The sequence below is a fragment of the Papaver somniferum genome, chromosome 8 (genome assembly GCF_003573695.1).
Source record: "Papaver somniferum cultivar HN1 chromosome 8, ASM357369v1, whole genome shotgun sequence".
NCBI classification, from domain to species: Eukaryota; Viridiplantae; Streptophyta; class Magnoliopsida; order Ranunculales; family Papaveraceae; genus Papaver; species Papaver somniferum.
In genome coordinates this window covers 17,170,262-17,191,132 of record NC_039365.1, presented here as the reverse complement: position 1 = coordinate 17,191,132, position 20,871 = coordinate 17,170,262, and the positions used below count along the sequence as shown (strand labels likewise).

At 35.9% G+C, this 20,871-nt stretch overlaps 2 protein-coding genes across 2 annotated transcripts; one reads left to right on the top strand and one right to left on the bottom strand.

The window, feature by feature from the left end:
• Positions 1 to 7,256: 7,256 nt before the first annotated feature.
• On the bottom strand, positions 7,257 to 7,884 carry LOC113304058 (stamen-specific protein FIL1-like). Its single transcript, XM_026553160.1, has 2 exons — positions 7,445 to 7,884; positions 7,257 to 7,358 (listed from the first exon to the last, which is right to left on the bottom strand). Exons 1-2 carry the CDS (start codon positions 7,737 to 7,739, stop codon positions 7,285 to 7,287), a joined length of 369 nt encoding a protein of 122 aa, XP_026408945.1. The 5' UTR covers positions 7,740 to 7,884; the 3' UTR covers positions 7,257 to 7,284.
• A 10,003-nt stretch (positions 7,885 to 17,887) lies between these two features.
• On the top strand, positions 17,888 to 19,388 carry LOC113305185. The gene is made up of 3 exons (XM_026554273.1): positions 17,888 to 18,417; positions 18,513 to 18,568; positions 18,922 to 19,388. Exons 1-3 carry the CDS (start codon positions 17,888 to 17,890, stop codon positions 19,386 to 19,388), a joined length of 1,053 nt encoding a protein of 350 aa, XP_026410058.1.
• Positions 19,389 to 20,871: the final 1,483 nt, after the last annotated feature.

Sequence of the window (20,871 nt, the reverse complement as noted above, 5' to 3'; positions counted from 1 at the left end):
CTGCATATAAATAGAGATTACAAAATTTGGTTCGGAAAATAGAAAATTCTTCCATGTTCCATAGGTTCACCTTCCTCCCCTAACAATGATTTAAAAAAAATAAAATACAAGAGTAGAAAATAAAGAAAGTCATAAGACTGAAAATCATACGGAGACGCTGACTTTCCAATTAAGTGTGTGCAACTGTGGAGAATTTAGAGGGTATCTCATCAGCCTTACTTGGAATTACCCATTCATGTTATTCGTCGTGGATATGTCTCTTCAGTGCACTATGAACGCTAGAATCCCGATTAAACTCAAAACGGATAGCATGGGCCTTCCTTCCTTCATCTATCTGCAAACCACCCAACAACAAACCAATCAAGTCTTGTAGGCTTTTTAATGGAATTATGATTTTGGGCATACTGAAATCTTATTAGGCACACTGAATAAAGACAAAAAAGGATGTGAAATAACAAAATCAGAAATTTCCTTAACCAATTTTTTTTAATGAAAATCTACCCTTTACGTATTAGTGTTAGTAATCTGGATTAGTGATTAAAAATTTTGTTTAGTGATTAAGATAATTTTCAGAAGGAGAGAAGGTTTGTTTAGATGAAAATTTTTGGGGAAAAAAATAATCAAAGTTTTTATTGAGAAGGAGAGAAGGAGAAGGAGAAAGTGAAAATTTTTCTTTTTGATTCAATGGAGGATGAGGAGGGTCATTCTTCATCTAAAAAACCTAGGATAATACATATCAACCACAACAATGATCCAGAAATGGCTGATTTCTTAGATTATGAGAATGATTTTACACAAACTCAAACTCAATCTCAAGATGATGATTTTTATGAGCCAAATCCAGATGATGAATACATAGATGAGGAACCCAATGCTTCTAACACACATGTACACTTCTATTTCATGTTTAATCTCACTTTTGTAGCTTGAAATCGTCAAAAAATTGTATTTTTCATCATGGTTCGGCGAACCAGGACTATGTTCAGCCTAAAAATATAAGTCGCACCCACTAAATTGATGAGCAGTTCGGCTAGCTGAATTTGTTAACGTTATACGTCGAACCCTCATTTTCCAACTTCCAACCTATTTGCAAGATCGTAGTTCGGCTTATATTAAAGTCTAATACCAAGCCGAACTTATTCCTGAGAGTTAGATTCGGTTCTCACTCTAAATATCGTATCAGCCGAACTTATATTTTTCCAAGTTCGGCTCATATTCAAAAAATCACATCAGCCGAACATGATACTGATTTTTCATGAAACACTTAAATTCATACACATTTAGGGGTTAGGATTTTTATTACATATGTTTTCTATTGTGGATCCTTTTCATAGAATGAACCAAACAAAAAAAGTGGAAATTACTAAAAGTGTTAAGAAAGTGAAGTCTAATGATGGAGAATACCAAGGTCCATATTAAACTCATTAAAATAAATTAGATCTTATCTTCAACTTCAAGAGAATGAAAAGACAAACACAACGCAAAAAGAATGAGGTCATTCCGACATCGGACGAAAAAGTTATGGCCAAAACAAGATCGAAAAACTTGAGTGTGCAAAGAGAAGGTTCGGCTGATAACTCAACAACACGAGCTAGCTGAACCTAGAGCCTTCAAATAAATATTTTCGAAGTGTTTACAGAGAGAGGTTCGGCTTGAAAGTGATCTAATCGAGTCAGCCGAACCTGAAAACCACCTGGGGTAAATTTCACTTCTCAGGTTCGGCCGGGAAGGTTTGCAAGGTATTAGCCGAACCTGACACTATTCTGGGACGTATTCAACACACATTTTGGGGTTCGGCTAAAAATTGACATTTACAGTTTAGCCGAACTTTTCATAGACACTTTCAGGGTAAAATTTCAAGAACAGTTCGGCTCAAAACTCAACTCAATTATCAGCCGAACCCGCTACTGTAACCGTCAAAACCCCTAATTTTTTAGCAATTTAACCCATTCAATCCATGAAAAACAACAAATAAAAGATTGAGTTTGTAGGGAATACCTTCTTATCCTCATTTCAGTTTGGAGCTTTAAATGGTTGAATTTCCGATTCAATTTCTGGTTAAATTATAGTTTTTACACCTTCATCTTCAATTGGTTCTTCTTCTTTAATTCATGGATTGGAAGAGGATTTAAAACACCTGACGTTTGCCTTTTTCTTTGTACGATCCATTATATAGTTCAATTTAACCGATGATCGAATTTTCACGAATCGATAATTAATTACAGTGATGAAAAAAAAATCTGAGAGAAAAGGAAGGTGGTTTGGCTGGAGGAAGAAGAAGAGATGTTTAGGATAGTTTATTTTTTGATTTTAGGTTCAAGGGTATATAGGTAATTGAACTATCCAATAAACATTCCTTAAAAGGTCACCTAGGATGTGAAAACTATTTTGTATGCCTTAAAAGTTTTTGGTATGCCTAAAATCATAGTTCTTTTAATCACCTTTTCGCTCAAGCTCAGAATAGGCCCCAGCTGTTATTTCCATTAGTAGCTGCTCAATGTCAGAATTTCTTCTGGTACATCAAGTCACACACTTTTTCTGCTTCATCATTTTTCTCTCGAATTAAAACATAAAAGATACACTGAATTGTCACTTGATACCGATCTCCCAATCACATTGCATGCGTCTGAAAATCTCTACCAACTTTGACTAGAGATTCCAAATATATAATCTCTATCAACAATCTCTGGGTGAAAAAGATATGTAAAATTTGATACTGTTCAAATGGACGAAATTATAAAAATAGTCAGGATGTAAACAGTTTCATCCTGTCCATTTTTAAATATTTTTTCTTATACATCAGGATGCATCCAGTTTCATCCTCACTATTTTTTAAGTTTAAGCCAGGATGAATCCAGTTTCATTCTTACTATTTTTCCAGTGTCCATTTCACACATACTAATTTTTACTCGTCCATTTGAACCATGTTTTAAGAATATTTGGACAAATGACCCAATTTCCGTTTTGTGAAATCCACATGGTCTTGCATACGCTGAATATGTCCGATGATTTCATAGGTTCCCCGACCCTAGAATAATCTTCCATTCAGTAAACAAAAGCTTGAAAGGAGTTTAAGCCATGTAAGTTCTGTCCCGTCCACATCCCCTTCCTTCAAGTAAGCCCTTAATAAGGACACAAGCACATCTGTCCCCTCTTGAAATACAAGTCGCTACATTTCTTCTCTCAATTCCATAATCCTTTGATTCCTTTCCTTTCTCTATCGATTTTGTCTTGGTAGCTATGCAACCAAATCAAACCTGCATAACTATCTTTTTGTATGTTATGTTATGGAAAATGAACTCCGCTAGCTGGAGATATTGTTTCGAGGAGCCTCCTGTTTTACCAATAAGAGCTCTGAATAGAGAATTGCGTGAGCTAAGACGAGGTTGGTATCCTCCAAAAAGAATCATGCGGTTGTAAATCCCACAGGTATCTTCTAAACAGTGCAAAATATCTCACGGTATCTTGAGAATTTCCGCTCCTTCCCTGTGTGTAATCTCTGCTAGCCTGGTTGCCAGTGCAAAATCAAACTGTAACCAAGCAATTCTAGTCCTCCACCATTGTTCATCACATACTGTGAAAATGGTGCCAGTCTTAACAGAGAGTGACCTCTTTACTACGACAATTACATATTCCATTTGACAACTTGAGTATTACGTTAGGCATAATGATAGACTAATTAACCACTTGCCATCGCATCTTCTTCTTCTTCTTTTTTTCCTTTCTTTTTTTGAGTTTGACTTGAGCTTCTTTAAGTATTGGGTTCACTAGAGCTTATTTTCACAGGCCCTGTGAACAAAAAGGAGTCGATATAAGCAAAAATGATCGGTTACTAGGGGTGTGAAACCGCGGTTTTCACCCGCAACCGTCCGTAAAATTGCGGTGAAAACCAATCCGCAAGAGTCTATGTATCGGACACGGTTGAGTTTTCAAATCCGCAAGATTTAGCGGTTTGGTTGCGCTTGGACTTTGAAATCCGCGGATTCACCCGCACCTGCAAAAATTGAGTTTTAGATTTTAGATTAGAATAGATATCTCTAATTTAATTTACTGGGAATAAGAGGTTCGTCCTCTTCAGAGAACATTTCAAGATCTGCATAATCTTCTTGAAGAAACTGAAGGTTTTGAAGCTTCTCGATGCTTGCATGTGATCCACTCCGTGCGTTGTGAGAACTACTGGAAAAAGAAGTTGTGCCCTCCTCTTAATACTGAATATAAACACAAAACAAGGTAGCAGTTAATTATCCGCCAAAGGTGGTCTAATGTGGACAAGAATCCTGCTAAAGCACTAATGCAGGAAATTTATCCTGCTGTTTGTCAATTCATAGAGGAAATTAAATTTGTTTTCAAAAACAAGGTGCTACATCAAATGATTAAAGATCACTACACTTATCAGTTGCAGTGTTAATTAAGATTACTACCTAATAAGTATATATTGTACTCATAATATTGTGCAACAAAACTTTGACAATTGCTTCATTGTTATTTATTTATTATCATGGGAGTGAGACAGTGAGTTAACATAAATAGAGAGATCAATTACCCATACGAAGGGATTTTCACAGATAGGCAGACTTTTTCTTTTTTTTAAAAAAATTCTAAATCCGCGGTTAATCCGTATCCGATCCGCATCACCCGCTAATCCGTGAATGTCAAATCCACAGATGATTGGCCCGGTTACGGTTCAATTTTCCAAATCCGCAACTTTGATGGTTTGGTTGCGGGTGACCCCTAATCCGCAACCGTCCGTTGGTTGCACACCCTATCGGTTACCAAAGTTCATTTATGCGCAAGCCTCATCTAAACTTGTCACTTTATTCATTGGTTGTCTCCATGGGATTTGTTTCCTTTCCGCTGCAAAGATAAGCCCCTCAAAAACCATGAGGTAAAAATTGCCAAGCCCAACAAAAATAATGATACTCCGTATTTAGAAATTAAAATTTTCTTTATTGAAACTGAAAGTAGCTTCTACATTCTAAATCTGATTTTGCATTACATTTCTTATTTGATGACATCGAAAGACAAGAACAAGATAATGGAACTAAGGTGAAACACCTGCTGTCTTGCTCTCATTATCACGTACTACCCATTTTCCATCTTTCTCTGGTGCATCACCTGAAATCAGAAGTGATCAAATTATTTCAGAACAATGTGCAGAAAGAGCATAGTAAAAAAAGAAAGAAAAGGAACAGTTAATAAATTAATTACCACAGGTTAGAGCTGGGAGGTTGCAAGCTCTAGGGATACGAGCAGCAATGCGAAGAGTGTTACAAATACAGCTCTGATCAACTCGTTGCAGGGCGCCGCAACATTCAGCAGTCGGTAAAGCGACCCCTTGCCCCGGAAGAACGAAGGGTGCACAGACGTTAAGATTAGTGATATCCTTGGAGGCAAGACTGTGATCGAACTGACTTGATTTCAGCTCCTAAAGTCATCAGCATGAGAAACAATGCAGCTGAAGAATAGTAAAGAGAAGAAACACCAGATTTCTTAATTCCTGCCATGATTATTACTTGACTATAAAAATACTACTTGGTAACTTTTTTTTCTTCTCTATTTTTCTTTTACTTGAGCACTTTGAGATATGGAATCGGTACTCTGAAGTGAATGTATTTATAGGATTTTTCACTCGGATCAGCACAAAGAAGTGAAAGTTGTATGAGTTATCTACTACTAAATAATCCACTGTTATGCTTGTGTTATCAGTTGAGACACAAAGTTGTGGTGAGTTTATCATTTTAATATTGTGATTCATCCTATCATTGGCGTTTTACGTTCATATGGAATAATGCATTAACGTAATATTCAAGGATTTTCCTTCTGGAAGAGTGATATTCCCATATTTTTATCACCAGTTACAAAAATGTATAGGCACATTATTCTGTTTTATCCAAATGGCAACAAATGTGGATCCTTGTTAGCAATTCGGGTTATGGAAATCCTAGTTCGTTTTCAATGGTTGTGTTTGATTTGTTGATAGATGGATAATGTACATAATATATTCATTTACTTCCACATTATCCTGGATTTTAGTTTCTTGAAAAATTGAATGGTTTTGTTTTGGTTAATTTGCCTTTGCGAGGCAAGAGAATCGGGAAGGGAAGGTATTTAGCTAGATATCTAGCCCGTTTATTTGAGAACAGACTGGTTTTACCAGCATTTTGCTCTCTGCACGGACTTGCCTGTGGTGTATCCTAGATTTCCATGCAAGTTGGTTGCATGTCTAGTAAAGATAGCGAGAGCAATATAACGGATATGTCCCGGAACGAGGTAGACTCATGAGCCGATATTTGTATGAATTCTGTCCTGGGTAGTTAACAGATTTGGACTTGTAGTTTTTCAAAATGTTGAACCAATATAGTATGTACTGTAGAGATGGCATTGCTTTGGGATTACGCAAATGTTCTTACATCACACGGTGCAGCAAACAAGTAAAGTTGATATGACCGTTGCATAAGGACGAACTACCAAACTTTCAAGAAAGAAGTAAGTAGTTAGGAACTGAGTAGTTGGGCTGTAAAATCTCCATCAATCAAAAGAGTTGAAAAGAGAGCATGATTTTTCGTTGAATCAGAGTGAGGTCAGCACCTATGTAATAGCATCATCTTCTTTGCTTTTTTCTGAGCTTGACTTGAATTTCCTTAGTAGAGTTAAATTCCTTTATATGGTAAAAGAAAGAAAAATGATTCTTCGAAAAAGAATAAAGCAATGTATGATGTTACTTAACATTCACTTAAAAACAAAAATGAAAATATGCAATTTGAAACTTAACATATAAGATCCTTCTCGCACTGTTCCAGATTGTTTTAGGCAAAGGTTCACTTTTGGGTCCAGTAAACTTGGCTGCGCAAGTCGAAGAAAAGCAAATTGTGGCATAAGCTGAAGTCTGTAGTTATATCTTTTTAGTTATTTTTGAGCTTTTTTTGTACCAACAAGGCCTGTGAACGTGGCGGAGCCGATAAAGGCAAGAATAATCGGCTCCTAAAGTTTATCTATCCATAAATCTCATCGGAACTTGACATTTCACATTGTTTGTCCCCATGGAAATACTTTTTTCCTTCCCGCTGCAAAGATGTTTCTCCCCCTCAAAAAACTCGAGTGACCATGACGTAAAAATTGCCAAGCCCAACAAAAAAATAGATATTTAGAATTTTTTTTTTTTTTTAGAAGCTGATTTTTTTTTATTGAAACTGAAAATAGCTTCTACATTCTAAATCTGATTTTGCATTACATTTCTTATTTGCAAAACAGATGACATCCAAAGACCAAAACAAGATAATGAAACTAAGGTGAAACACCTGCTATCTTGCTCTCATTATCACGTACTACCCATTTTCCATCTTTCTCTGGTGCATCACCTGAAATATGAAGTGATCGCAAAAAAATTCAGAACAATGTGCAGAAAAAACATAGTAAAAAAAAGGAATAGTAACAAGTTAATTACCACAGGTTAGAGCTGGGAGATTGCAAGCTCTAGGGATACGAGCAGCAATGCGAAGAGTGTTACAAATACAGCTCTGATCAACTCGTTGCAGGGCGCCGCAGCATTCAGCAGTTGGTAATGCAACACCTTGCCCGGGAAGAACAAATGGTGCGCATACGTTGAGATTAGTAATATCCTGGAAGCAAGACTGTGATCGAACTGACTTGATTTCAGCTCCTAAAGTCATCAGCATGAGAAACAATGCAGCTGAAGGATAGTAAAGAGAAGAAACACCAGATTTATTAATTCCTGCCATGATTATAAAAATACTACTTGCTAACTTTTCTTCTTTTCTTTTGATTAATTACTTTGAGATATTAAATGATACTCTGAAGTGAACATATTTATAGGATTTTTCACTCGGATCATCAGTAGAGCACAAAGAAGTGAAAGTTGGATGAGTTATCTACTACTAATTAATCCGCTGTTATTTTATCAGTTGAGACACAAACTTGTGGTGAGTTTATCATTTTAATATTGTGATTCACCATCTATCGTTGGCACAGATATTCGGATTCGTAAAAGTCAAATCTGGCCGACAGTTTGTTTTTCGGCAGTAATTCGGATTCGTGGATCACTTTCCAGACTCTTAACAATTTGCACTATACGAAAAACTACAGTTACAATGTACATATTGGACCCAGATGCATATATTTCTTTACAATGATAGAGATTTAGTCACAACATAAATTGTGTGATAAATTATTTCTAAATTGTGCTACTAGGTAAACTAATAGTGGGACGCATATAATATATCATAAGATAGATTTCAATCCAACGATAAATTTTTGGTCAAGAAGGAGTGTTTAGGGTATTTAGGTCCCCAAATAGATTTTAGATTACAATGGTAAATTTTGATTTAAAATGCAAACTTTGGCCGCTTGGGTTATGGCGCTATTTGCATTGGGGTGACCAAAACTAGTGGAGGCACCGCTTCATATGAGACAAAAAAATTACATCCCATCCTAAACGTTGGATTACTCAAACGGTATCCCCTGTTAATCCCGACAACTTCTTTAGCAATCATGGCTATTTGGAGGTCATGAGTATGAAAAAAAATTCGACAACCTTCTTACTCGCCAAGTAAATTTTGGGTCATTAGAGCCACTTAGCATATATAATCTAGATCAAGCTGCAAATTTTAGTCATGACGAAAGATTAAGACTCACAGTTGTACATTTCTGGTCATTTTGCGTCTTCTTTTGTCCCAATATAATCTTGAGTTTGCAAAAAATTTAATTACAATAGAGATTTTGGATCCTGAAGTAGATCGAATGTACATTTAACTTGCCGGTCACAGAGCAAATTAACAGACCTCGGATAATAATAGTACATTCTGGGTCGTCGGGCGTAGGTATTCGGATTTTAGGCACGGTAACAAACTCATTTATCATATATGTGATTAAAGTTTATAACACGTTCACTACACCTCATTAGTCATTATCGTGAGTACCGTATTCCCTCGCCACATCGTTTATCCCACTATAGTATAAAAAAAAAATTGACTAAAAATGGCAAAATATATTAAAAAGAGTGTCGCACTCAATGTGACAAAAGTACATGACATCCCAGGAGAGCAAAATAAATGTACATCAAGGGAAACTCACAAAAGCTTCTCAATTACATGCTAAAATTGAAACAGGTTAACCATCAAAAAATTTGGTACGAAATCACTAATTGCACATGGTGCACTTAATTACAACTATGAGTTGCTTACTTCTCTTAGGTTTATTCCATTCTTGCTAAATAATCGACCGAGCTACCGAAGGTAAAAAGATACGACATCCATTTCTTTGTTTTTGTTTCTATCCAACTACAAATTTTGTCATTCTTCCCTTGTTGTTTCAAGCTATCTCATGCTCGCTCCGCTCCATTTTAGATGATATTTTAGGGTTACTATTTTGTTCCACAATACTCGAAAGTTATCATATTTTTCCACAAAACTACCACTAATACCCTAATATTTTGTCTTGGAATTATATATTTTTTTTAAATGCATTAATAATAATTAATGATTGAAGACTTTTCTTAAGTGTATAGTTGGAAAATCTTCATATCTTCCTCCATTTCTTAATCTACGTGAAAACTTAAAAAACATCATCTAAAATTGAACGGAGAGAGTACGAGGTAAAAATATGCAACTTATTATTTAAAAAAAAAATAATTGAAAGATGATCATCGTTTGGGGTATACGAGGGAAAGTCATGTTATGGATCCTAAAGTTTCTTTTGCTGACAAAGTAAAAGGAAACATAGAGCCATGGTCGTATTGGAAGGAAGATGAAGAACTGGTGAATAATGATCTTTATATAGAGCATCTTAACTTAAATGAAGATGGGGATACATATGGAATTGAAATTCCAATTATTAATATATATCTGGAAACAAGACAACGAATCAGCTCTCCGTGGAAACAATATTTGATTGGGAAAGTTATGCGGGGGTAACAGTTGGATTCAAGTTTATTCAGTTCAAAACCAGAATCTTATGGAAACCCGTGAGTAATATTCAAGTACTTGATTTGGGTAAGGATTTATTTCTCTTCAAATTTGATGATTTAGATGATATGAGGAAAGTAACAAATCAAGGGACTTGGTTTATTGGATGGCATTTTCTTTCATTACAGTGGTGGTTACCGGAATTTAAACCATCTAAAGACTACTATCATTTGGGCTAGGATTCCTGAGTTACCAATTGAATATTTTGATAAGGAAATTTTGAAACAGATTGGAAACAAAGTAGGAAAATTAATGAAGATTAATATATTACTACTGATAATGTAACCAGAGGGAAATATGCAAGAATTTGTGTTGAGATAGACTTATCTAGAGCTTTAATTCCTCGTGTTTGGGTTGGTAATTCTATTCAGATGATTGTATATGAGGGTATTAGGAAATAATATGTGAGAGTCTATATTTAGGAGATATGCACTTTAAGTTGTGAGAGTTATATTAGGAATTTTTTTGAGAATCAAGTCTTGTGATTGTATAAATATCTTTAAGAATTAATGAGAAAGATACACCAAGATATTATCAATGTAATCGTTTTGTGCTTCTGCGTGTATGCTCTCCTCTCTCTTGCTCGATCCTTAACATGGTATTAGAGCAAGGTGACAGGGAGAGAGAGGAGAGGAAGAGAGTTAGAAGAGGCACAGTTGTTAGTTAGTTTTATTTTTCATTAAAAGAGAAGTAGTTGCGCAAAGTTCTGATGAGTTAAAGAAGAAGAGAGAATTGTTTGAAGGCTGTCAAGCCGTGTTGCTCTTATTTGAAGATTAATTGGACAAAAGTTTGGTCGGAGAAGAAGAGATGATTCATCGGTGACGCGCAATCAGAAAAAAAAAATTGTGTGATGTTCTGATTATAATTATGAACTGAAAGAAAGGTGTCGTCATCTGCTCTCTGAATCGAGAGAACTCATGAAGAGATCGAGAAGAGGTCAGAGTTTTGACTGATTAGGGTTTGAGTCGAGAGAAGAATCAAAGAGAGAGAGAGAAATAAAATTAAGAGTGGTTTGTTTCCTAGGGTTATGACTTCAGTTAGAAGCCGAGATGGATCGTCGTGATGTTCAGATAAAGAAGTTAGAAGCACCCATGATTATTGAAACTGCTTGACAAGGATTGGAAGATCGGTCAAGATAGGGAAGGAATTAGTACTATGAAGATGAGTTGATGCCGACTGGATTAGAACAGGTATGTTATCTTCACGTAATTTTGTGTTTGGTTTCGTTGCAACTGTCTTTGACGGATCGGACAATGGATTTGTTGTTATTGATTCTTCCCGGTAAAAATGAGGAGATTATGGAATCTGCTACGCTAATTTGGAGAGGTTTGATCAAGCGAATCCGTGAAGAAGAACTGTTGTTTCCATCAACGGGACAAAGAGACGGTGGTTGCTAAGAAGAAGATGTTGAGGTGTTATGGGCTCGAAAAAGTGAGAAGAACTCTAACGAGTTGCTAATAAGAGATGATATGCTAATTAACGGGAGTTGTCTGTGATCATTGGAGATGGCTAGGCAGTAGTGGAGGTTGCTGGAAATAGATTGAGTTTGTACGGACAGTTTGGCGCAGCAGTGATTGAAATGGATTTAAACAATTAGATGAATGCTAGGATCCATCCATCCAGGTACAAAGTCCAATGGTGGTTGAATTGAATGGAGTCAGTTCTGGTGGTTTGATTTGAAGATTACAAGATGGTGGTCGTGTACAAAGCAGTTTGAGGTGATGGTAGTTAACACGAGAAGAGATTATGTTGCTGTCACTTAGTCATGGTTTGATGACAGTAAAGGAAGGTAGTGACTGCCGATAATGGTAAGGTTTTGTTTTAGCTTGAAGCCAAGAAATCAGATGGAAAAAAAAAAGAGAAAGATAGATAGAATTGTGTTGGTATTTGACAGCATGGTCTGTGTTTAAAAGATGTCGGAACTTGATTTAAAATCTAATGATGATACGGAAGTTAGGGAAATAGTTTGTGGTGTTTTTATTTTTCCACAGAACTTATAAGCAAGCGAGACAACAACTGGTTGTCGATCATGAACAAAGTTGGTAAAGATGAAGTAATTGTTGCTTGCGTTGCTACAACATTCTTGAGATCGAGAAGAACAAGAAGAAGAAGAAAGAAAAAAAAAATTTGAAGAAAGAAAATCGATTACCAAAAGGTGATGAAAGAAAGAACAACAATAGTAGGTTAACATCCTATGAGTTGTCGAGAATACAAGAAGTATTCTACTGAAGAATCCAAGAGTACGACAAGTATTCTACTGAAGATACAAAGAGGACCGAAACGTCCTTAAAATACGAACGGGGCCGCAATGTCCTTAAACTACAATTGAGACCGTAATGTCCTTAAACTTCCGAAGATGGGACCGTAATGTCCTTAAACTTCCATTGGGACCGTAATGTCCTTAAACTTACGAAGGGGACCGAAATGTCCTAAAACTACGAAGAGGACCGAAATGTCATAAACTTATGATTAGGGCCGAAATGTTCCTAAACTATGAAGAGTAATGTAATGTCCTTAAACTACGAAGATGGGACCGAAATGTCCCTAAACTACGAGAGGACCGAAATGTCCTTAAACTATGAAGAGGACTGAAAGTGTCCTTAAACTACAATCAGAATATATTTTCGCAAAAGCGTTGGGGAAAGCTTAGTTTCTATTCTTTTTGTCCAAGATGGGTATTCGTGATCTACATGCTCCATCTTGAGGGAGGGTGTTAGGAAATAATATATGAGAGTCTATATTTAGGAGATATACACTTTAAGTTGTGAGAGTTATATTAGGAATTTTCTTGAGCATCAAGTTTTGTGATTATTTAAATATCTTGAAGAATTAATGAGAAAGATACACCAAGATATTATCAATGTAATCGTTTTGTGCTTCCGCTTGTATGCTCTCCTCTCTCTTGCTCGATCCTTAATAGAGGGGATTAATAATTTCTGTTTCAATTGCGGAAAGGCTATTCACAAAAAAGATAATTGTCCTTTGATTCACAGTGGTGAAAAAGTGTCTAATATCAACTAATAAGGAATTGAACGATGATGAGACTAAAGATGATACACATGATTTTGGGGTCATGGATGTTGGTTGAGAATCGAAGAAATCATCGGAAAAATTCTTCTCGGGTAACATAAGGTTGTAGATTTCTTAATGGAGAAGGACAAAATGCTAAGGTGAGTTTAACTCAGGAAATCAGCATGACATTAACGATCAAATAGAGAAAGGTTCGGATATTAATAAGAGGAACGATGCAAAAGGAGTTATCAAGAGAGGTGGTGATAGACACATTTTTGTGTCCAATTTGTTCTCAATACTATATATTGTTGGCACTCGATTTTGTACTAATTTTGTTATTTTATGTATTTGTAGGTATTTTTTTGGAAATAAATATTTTAAGAAAATTCGGCTCGAAAAGTTGATTTTGGCACCCGGAGGACACGTGTTATTCGTACTCCCAAGTTTGGATAAGGGGTAACCTAATTACTAAGGGGCACCACCAGGTCACCCCCAAGGCATCTGATATTCTCACCCCAGTCCAGGATAAGGGGCACCTTCTTCAACAATTTGAAAACTGAAAATTGGCGGGAAAATGTTCACAGTTCAGGAGAATTTTCGATCGAAGAAATGAAGTAGTTGTAGGTCGATTCAATGGCTGAATTTTGGCAGAAAGATGTGATTTAGCCTATGGAAGATAGTTTGGGTGTCGAATTTGATCGGAATTGGCTGGAAATATCGATTTGATTCTCGAGCTCAAAACAGAGCTACACGGAGTGAACACGACCTGTACACGGTGTTTTGTGTGTTTTGGTTGTGCATGGAAGTGTTTTGGAGGAGTTGGATGACTTATGAGGCATGTATAAGGCTTACTAGAGCGTGCAGGATCTAAGTTTACGTGTGAAATTCTAAATCTGGTAAGAAAATATTCAAAAATAATGTTATTCACTGCCGAGTAAAGACGAATTATATATTTGGAGTTATGGCGAGGGATTTCAGCGTGTCTTTGAGTATAAATATGATCTTTGGGTCTACTAAAATGGGGGTCGATAGTTTTGGGGAGGTTTGGAGGCGAGCAGAGAGGCGCAGGAGGAGTTGCAGAGAAGTTACCTGCTGCTGTTGCTGCTGCCATTAACACGCCTGAAGAACACGAAGAACGGACCTGCCAGAGCAGTCGTTCTTAAACAGTGACAGCGACAGCGGATCGTGGGTCGTAGTGTGGGTCTTAAAACGCTACAACAACAGTTTATCTTTTTATCGTTCTTCCTTTTGTAACGGTGAACAGCGCCTTTGCAACAGTTATTTCTGTTGCAATTTTTCTGTTCACTTGTTTTACTCCCTTTAATCAACTTTTTGAGCTTAATACATGTATTTTGAGATTATGATTAATATGAGGAGCTAAACCCCAACACTGGGGTGATGGAGAAAGCCTTATTTCACACTTGGGTAATTATATTTAATTCTTCTCATGACTTTTGCACTAATTTTAATTGAAATTATGATTTGAAAAAATTAGTTGTCATTTGATTTGATGCGGCATGCTTAGCTTAGATGATTTGATGCCTCATGCTTAACATTTACATCTAATATTTGGAGAATTTATCTTGGCAAAAATAAGAGTCAATATATTTTATATATTTACTGAGCTATAATTGTTAAAAGAATCATTATTTGAACCTTAAGAAATGAATTCGGTGGAATCCTAAACCCCAGTACCTCTTGCACCATTGTTAATATCTTTGTGTATATTATTTTTATAAATCTAAAAATCCATTACCTTCACAAGTCCGAGAGTTTGAACCTTTATTACTACAACCACACGAAAAATCTTAAATCAGGTGGGTCTGGCCTTAACAGTAACTTATCCACTAAAGTTATGCCCAACATTGGGAATAAGGAAGTTCAAAATATAAATTATAAGTATATATGAAGATATTAAAGATATAGATTATAGTAAATCTAATGATGATTTCGTGTCTAGGGGATGTAACTCTGAAGGCTTTATCAGTGAAGGTGAAGAGTTGGACCAATCTGGGAATGGTCTTGCTGAATCAGGTGATGGTCAAAGTAAGCTACACACATGCACGAAGCATGGAGAGAAGCCTAGTAAGGAGATTTTTGGTGCCAATAAAAACTATGAGTTTTGACTCTAATATTTCATAGAACAAACAAATCCAAAGAAAATACTACAGAGAGTATGGAGAATCAAGCGCATCCAGTGAGAGAGGAGGAAATATAACCAGAGGTGGTAGTCACTCTAGTGGACGAGGAAGAGGAAGCGTAATTGGGAGTGGAAGTGGAGAATCAGAATGCTTAACCAGGCCCTTGGTGGAACCATGAATAATGGATGATTTGTTGAAGATAGAGATAGAGAAGGAAGTGAGACAATGGGGACCAGAGTTTCAAAGATGTGAGAAGGAATAATGACATGTACTGGTAGACATTCTAGAAGCTATACTTCAGATGGCAGACTTCTTTGCAAGATCATACGATCGAGAATGAGGATGTTAGGAGAAGAAAATCATGTGAAGAGGAGGAACCTCCAGTCCAGAGGGAACAAATAAAGTAGATGATAGAGTCGACTCTATAGATTTACCGCGGGAGAAGTGGGTTCAACTGGCACAGATAGTTCGCAGACATGAGGAGATAGATCCTTCAGGAACAGGTTGCTCCTCAAAGGTTTGGCACGCAGACTACATGCTAGAAGTAATCCTTCCACCAAGAATGGAGACCCATGCCTTAGTAAGAGGGCCAAGTGATCTCTCGAGGTTCGAGATGGATATTGCTACATGATGGGATTTCCCCCCCCCCCCCCCCCCCCCCCCCCCCCCCCCCCCCCCCCCCCCTTCAAATAGACAGAATGTATCGGAACTCGATATGAACAAGAGTGAGTCCAGTGAAGATGGAAGAAGGAATGTAGAGACTTCAGAAACCCCATCAACAAAATTGGCGTGCATTACCGACGGAGATGGACAACCGATCTCAACATACCTCTTTTCCAATGAAGATCATGACATGGAATTTTAAAGAGGCTGCTAAACCCTCTTTTGAAATCATTGCTAAGGATTTAATTAGGAATTATAATCCTAATATTTTGATCATACTAGAGACTCACTTATTGTCGATTCTTTAAGTATTTCTGGTGGTTTATAGATGCTATGGAATAAGGAAGGTGTTGATGCTAAAGCTTCTTTTATCTCTTTATGGGATATTCATGCTATGGTGAATATTACGAGAGTTAAACCTTGGATTTTATCCTCGGTTTATGCTAGCAAAAATCTTGGTCTCAGAAATGCGGTGTGGGATGAAATAAGAAAAAGACAAGTGTTGATTGCCCAGTTGGAGTTGTGGGTGATTTTAATGTACGTGCTAAGATATGTGACCAAGAAGGACGGTAATATTCCTACCTACAGTCAATTAAAGGAACTCAAAACAGTTATGAATGACTGCAACCTAATGCTTAAGAAGGCGGTTGGTCCAAAGTACACTTGGACAACAAGCAGATCAATGGAAGGAATATTCAGGAAAAACTGGATAGAGAATTCTGAATAATGAGCAGTGGAGTTTTCTTTTTTCCGACTGTCAGTTATCTCGCTTATACTACTAAAATTCAGATCATCGTGTTTTAATGATTGACACTTGTCCTAATGTTAGATTTCTCCCTCGGCCTTTTTGTTTCGAGGCTATCTGGCTGAATGACCATATATTTAGAAGCCTAGTTAAGGATATTTGGAAGGAGAGGGGTTCTGGCGAGGATGAAAACTTATACTCCCTCTGTCCCTAATTAGTTGAGCTATTTGGTTTTAAATTTTGTCCCACAAATAGATGAGTCATTTCACTAATCAAGGGGATATTTCTAAAACTACCTTTTTAATTGATTATTGTTATTATAATAAATATACATAATTTGATAGTCATGTTTATATTCGTCATGTAGGTGTTTTAAAATGTTATTCAACGGTATAAAGTTTACGAAAAACCGTGGTATACTTTAAGAGATAAATCATTTTGAAGTTTTACAAGTTATTATCCATAAGGGTATATTTGTAAAAAATACTTAAACATACTCTCCTTCTTTCTTTGCCTTAATAATTGTGCAAAATATAAATGACTCAACTAATTAGGGACGGAGGGAGTATATCTTTGTTACAGAAGCTTAAAAAAAATTCCGTTTGAATCCAAAATTCGGAACCAAAAGGTTTTTTGGGTGTATTCGTAAGAGTGTCTAGACAACTAGAATAAATTTGTGTCTGTCCCAAGATTGCTTTGCTTCTAATCCGTCTTTGGAGAATAAAGCTTCCGAAGTTAATTGTCTTAAAGTTTATTTGGAAAAACTTAGGCTTAAAGAGTTGTTTTACGCTCAAAAATCTCGCATTCAGTGGCTCAAGCATGGTATTTGGAATACCAGATTTTTTTTTCATTTTTCAACTCTATTTCGTCGACACCGTAACAAATTTACTTGTCCCAAATATGATTTTATAAGTTGGATTGAAAAGGAGGAAGATGTTAAAATTCTCATTAATTAGTACTTCAAACAATTTTATACTTCTAATAATCCTTCCATTTTTTCTTCGGAGTCGAAAAGTTTTATCCCTTGTGTTATCAGTGAGGAGGATGATTTGAATATTACCGGACCTGTCACGGAGGATGAAGTCTTAGATTGTATCAATCAAATAGGTTATCTTAAAGCTCCCGGTCCTGATAGTTTGCAGGACATATTCTATAAGGATTTTTAGGATATAGTTGAACCGTCAGTTTTGAAAGTGGTCAAAGATTTTTTACCCTTTGGTTCTCTTAACCCTGAAATGAACAAAACTTTTATTACTTTGATCCTAAAAGTTTAGAATCCCTCTCATATTAAATTTTTTGACCTATAAGTCTTTGTAATTTTTTGTTACAAGATAATTTTAAAAACTATGGCAAACCGTCTGAAATTCTACATGCCTAGATATATTTCTGCTAACCAGAATGTCATTGTTAAATATTCGTCAATCTTTGATTCCATCATTCTTACCAGTGGTATTTTTAATTCTTTTCGTTATATAGGTGGTAATAAAGCTTGGATGGCCATGAAAATCGATTTTAAAAAAGCTTATGATCAGTTGGAGTGGGATTTCATTTTTAAAACTTTTGAAGATTTGGGTTTGAATAATACTTGGATAAAGCGGTTAAAATTGTGTATTACTTTTGTTTTTTTTGAAGTTTTGTTTAATGAGAGTCCTAGTGAAAGTTTTGTTCCCTCTAGAGGCATCAGACAAGGGGATTCTTTGTCCCCTTATTTGTTTATCACTTGTATAGGGGTTCTTAGTAGAATGATTAATTATGGTACTGATCATAAGATTATAAAGGGGTTTAAAGTTTGTAGGGGAGCTCCTATGGTCATTCACAACTTCTATGTTGATGATATAGTCTCAGTTTTCTTGATGCTAATCTTCGAAATGTTAAGGTTATTAGAGATATTTTAGACAAATTTTCTAGATGGTATGAGCACCTGATTAATAATTCTAAATCTTTGGTGATTTTCTCCAAAAATATGCACAGAAGATTGGCTAAATCTCTTTGTAGAGGTCTTCAAATGCAGTTGAGTGATAAGCCAGGTAATTTTGGGTATGAATATCCTATGGGGTCGGTTAAAGGGTAGTGATTTTACTGATGTTTTAGTTAAAATTACTAATAAAATGGCTGGGTGGAAGTTAAATTTTTTGAATCTTGCTGGTAGAGATACTTTAATCAAATCTGTGTTTGATCCTTCTTTGAACCACCTTATGTGTACTTTGAGAATTCCTAATTTATTCTTTCAAAAGTTACAAGTTAAGAAGGAATTTTCTTTGGCAGAGTAAGGAAGGTAATAAGAAAATCCATCTGATATCTTGGGAGAGGGTTTGTCACCCTGTAGAGTATGGGGGCTTGGGTATAAGGGACCTTGAGTTTCATAATTTTGCTTTTTTAGCCAAGACAATTTGGAGAATTGCTTGTTTTAATACTTCGGCAGTTTCAATTCTTCTTAAGGATATGTATATTAAGAGTACCTCTTTCTGGGTAACCAGTAGCCCTAATCGGGCATCTTGGTGTTGGAGAAGTATCCTTAAGGGTAAGGAATTGATCAAGGGAAGTCTGAAGTTGAGTAATGGCTGTGGAGATAGGTTTGATGTTTGGCAAGATAACTGGTGCAATGATGAACCACTAGTTAATTTATTAAACCCAGATATCAATTCCCATGATCCATTGAGAGTAGCTGATCTTATTGATGCTTTCTCTAATGATTGGAATTTAAATCATATCAACGATAGCATTCCTGGGGACATTATTTTTAAAATAAAGGTTATACATATTTCCATTTCCAAACGGTCAAAGGATAAACTTGTTTGGCCTTATTCTAGGGATGGTCAGGTGTCACTCAAGGATTGTTACAGTTAGTTGATTAATTCCAATGTTAGCGACTTATTGGCCAGTACCAAATGGAAAGCATTATGGAAGGTTAAGTCCCCGGCTAATATTAAGCATTTTTTGTGGTTACTAGCGCAGGACTTTGGTTAGGCATCTTCATTGCAACTCCAATAATCTGGCAGAAATCTGAGCAGTTAGGGATGGCTTGAACCTTGCGGTCAAATTGGGCATGAAGAATATCATTGGAGAAAGTGATTCTCAACTTACAGTAGATTTTAGTAAAAAAAAGGTACGGGGAAGTTGGTTTTTTTGATAGTATCTTGATGGACATAGCTAGTTTTAAGTCTTTTTTTAATAATATTGTATTTCAGCACCATTACAGAGAAGGCAATTCGGCTACTGATATTTTGGGAAAAAAAAGCTAATGAATAATTAATCGGAATTTCAGTTGGGAATCCGCTGGACTTTGTGAGTCCTTTTTTGTTTAGTGATGTTTCGGAAAGGGCCTTCCCCAGGCTTGTAAGGCCCTAGTTTGTGTTTAATGAAGTCTTATTACCAAAAAAAAAAAAAAGTTTTATTTGCGTTGTATTCGAATCACGATTGAGTTAAACGTTCCAACAATCTAGAGAATAGTCCATAAAAGGGTATTTTAGTCATGTTCTAAGAATCATTAGACTAAAAGATAACGCAATTAGGGGAGAAAACAACATATTAAAGATTTTTGGATATTTAATATCAAAGACACCATACACTGATTTTGAAGAAGACCCACACTGATCCAGAGCGATACAGTTACATTTGTTAGCTATTTTACTGCTACTATGAAAAAGTCACTGACAAAAGGATAAATCTATAGATTCTACTATACCTTTGTCTGTTTTACTGTGATTTTGGAAAAACCCTTGAGAAATGGATGGATCTTTTAGTCCACAAAAGGGTATTTTAGTCATGTTCTAAGAATCATTAGACTAAAAGATAAAGCAATTAGGGGAGAAAACAACATATTAAACATTTTTGGATATTTAATATCAAAGACACCATAGACTGATTTTAAAGAAGACCCACACTGATCCAGAGCGATACAGTTACATTTGTTAGCTATTTTACTGCTACTATGAAAAAGTCACCGACAAAAGGATAAATCTATAGATTCTACTATACCTTTGTCTGTTTTACTGTGATTTTGGAAAAACCCTTGAGAAATGGATGGATCTTTAGATCCTAATATCACTATTGTTTGTAGTTTTGTTATATGGTTTGGATGAATCCCTCTTAATCCAACCAAGACCATAAAAACTTGTCATGATATCTTGAAATCAGTTATAAATTGTAGGAATCTCTTTTCAGATTACGGACTGGGACTATAATGTACCATGGTATGAATATTTATGTTGTCTGTTTGAATTCTTTGAATTTATTGTAATAGCTGGAGATCAGTTCTATAATTTATCCTGATTTTGAATCAGAAATTTATGCTCAATATACATGAGGCTAACCTCTGGTTCGGGAAAAA

What these genes read in the sequence shown, in the direction of transcription:
- LOC113304058 (XM_026553160.1), bottom strand. Translation starts at nt 7,739, where the DNA reads ATGGCAGGAATTAATAAATCTGGTGTTTCTTCTCTTTACTATCCTTCA. An exon ending in TCTCCCAGCTCTAACCTGTG is followed by an intron (nt 7,359 to 7,444) that starts GTAATTAACTTG and finishes TTCATATTTCAG; the next exon opens with GTGATGCACCAGAGAAAGAT.
- LOC113305185 (XM_026554273.1), top strand. Translation starts at nt 17,888, where the DNA reads ATGGCAAACCGTCTGAAATTCTACATGCCTAGATATATTTCTGCTAAC. An exon ending in CTAATCTTCGAAATGTTAAG is followed by an intron (nt 18,418 to 18,512) that starts GTTATTAGAGAT and finishes AAATATGCACAG; the next exon opens with AAGATTGGCTAAATCTCTTT. An exon ending in GCAGTTGAGTGATAAGCCAG is followed by an intron (nt 18,569 to 18,921) that starts GTAATTTTGGGT and finishes TTGCTTTTTTAG; the next exon opens with CCAAGACAATTTGGAGAATT.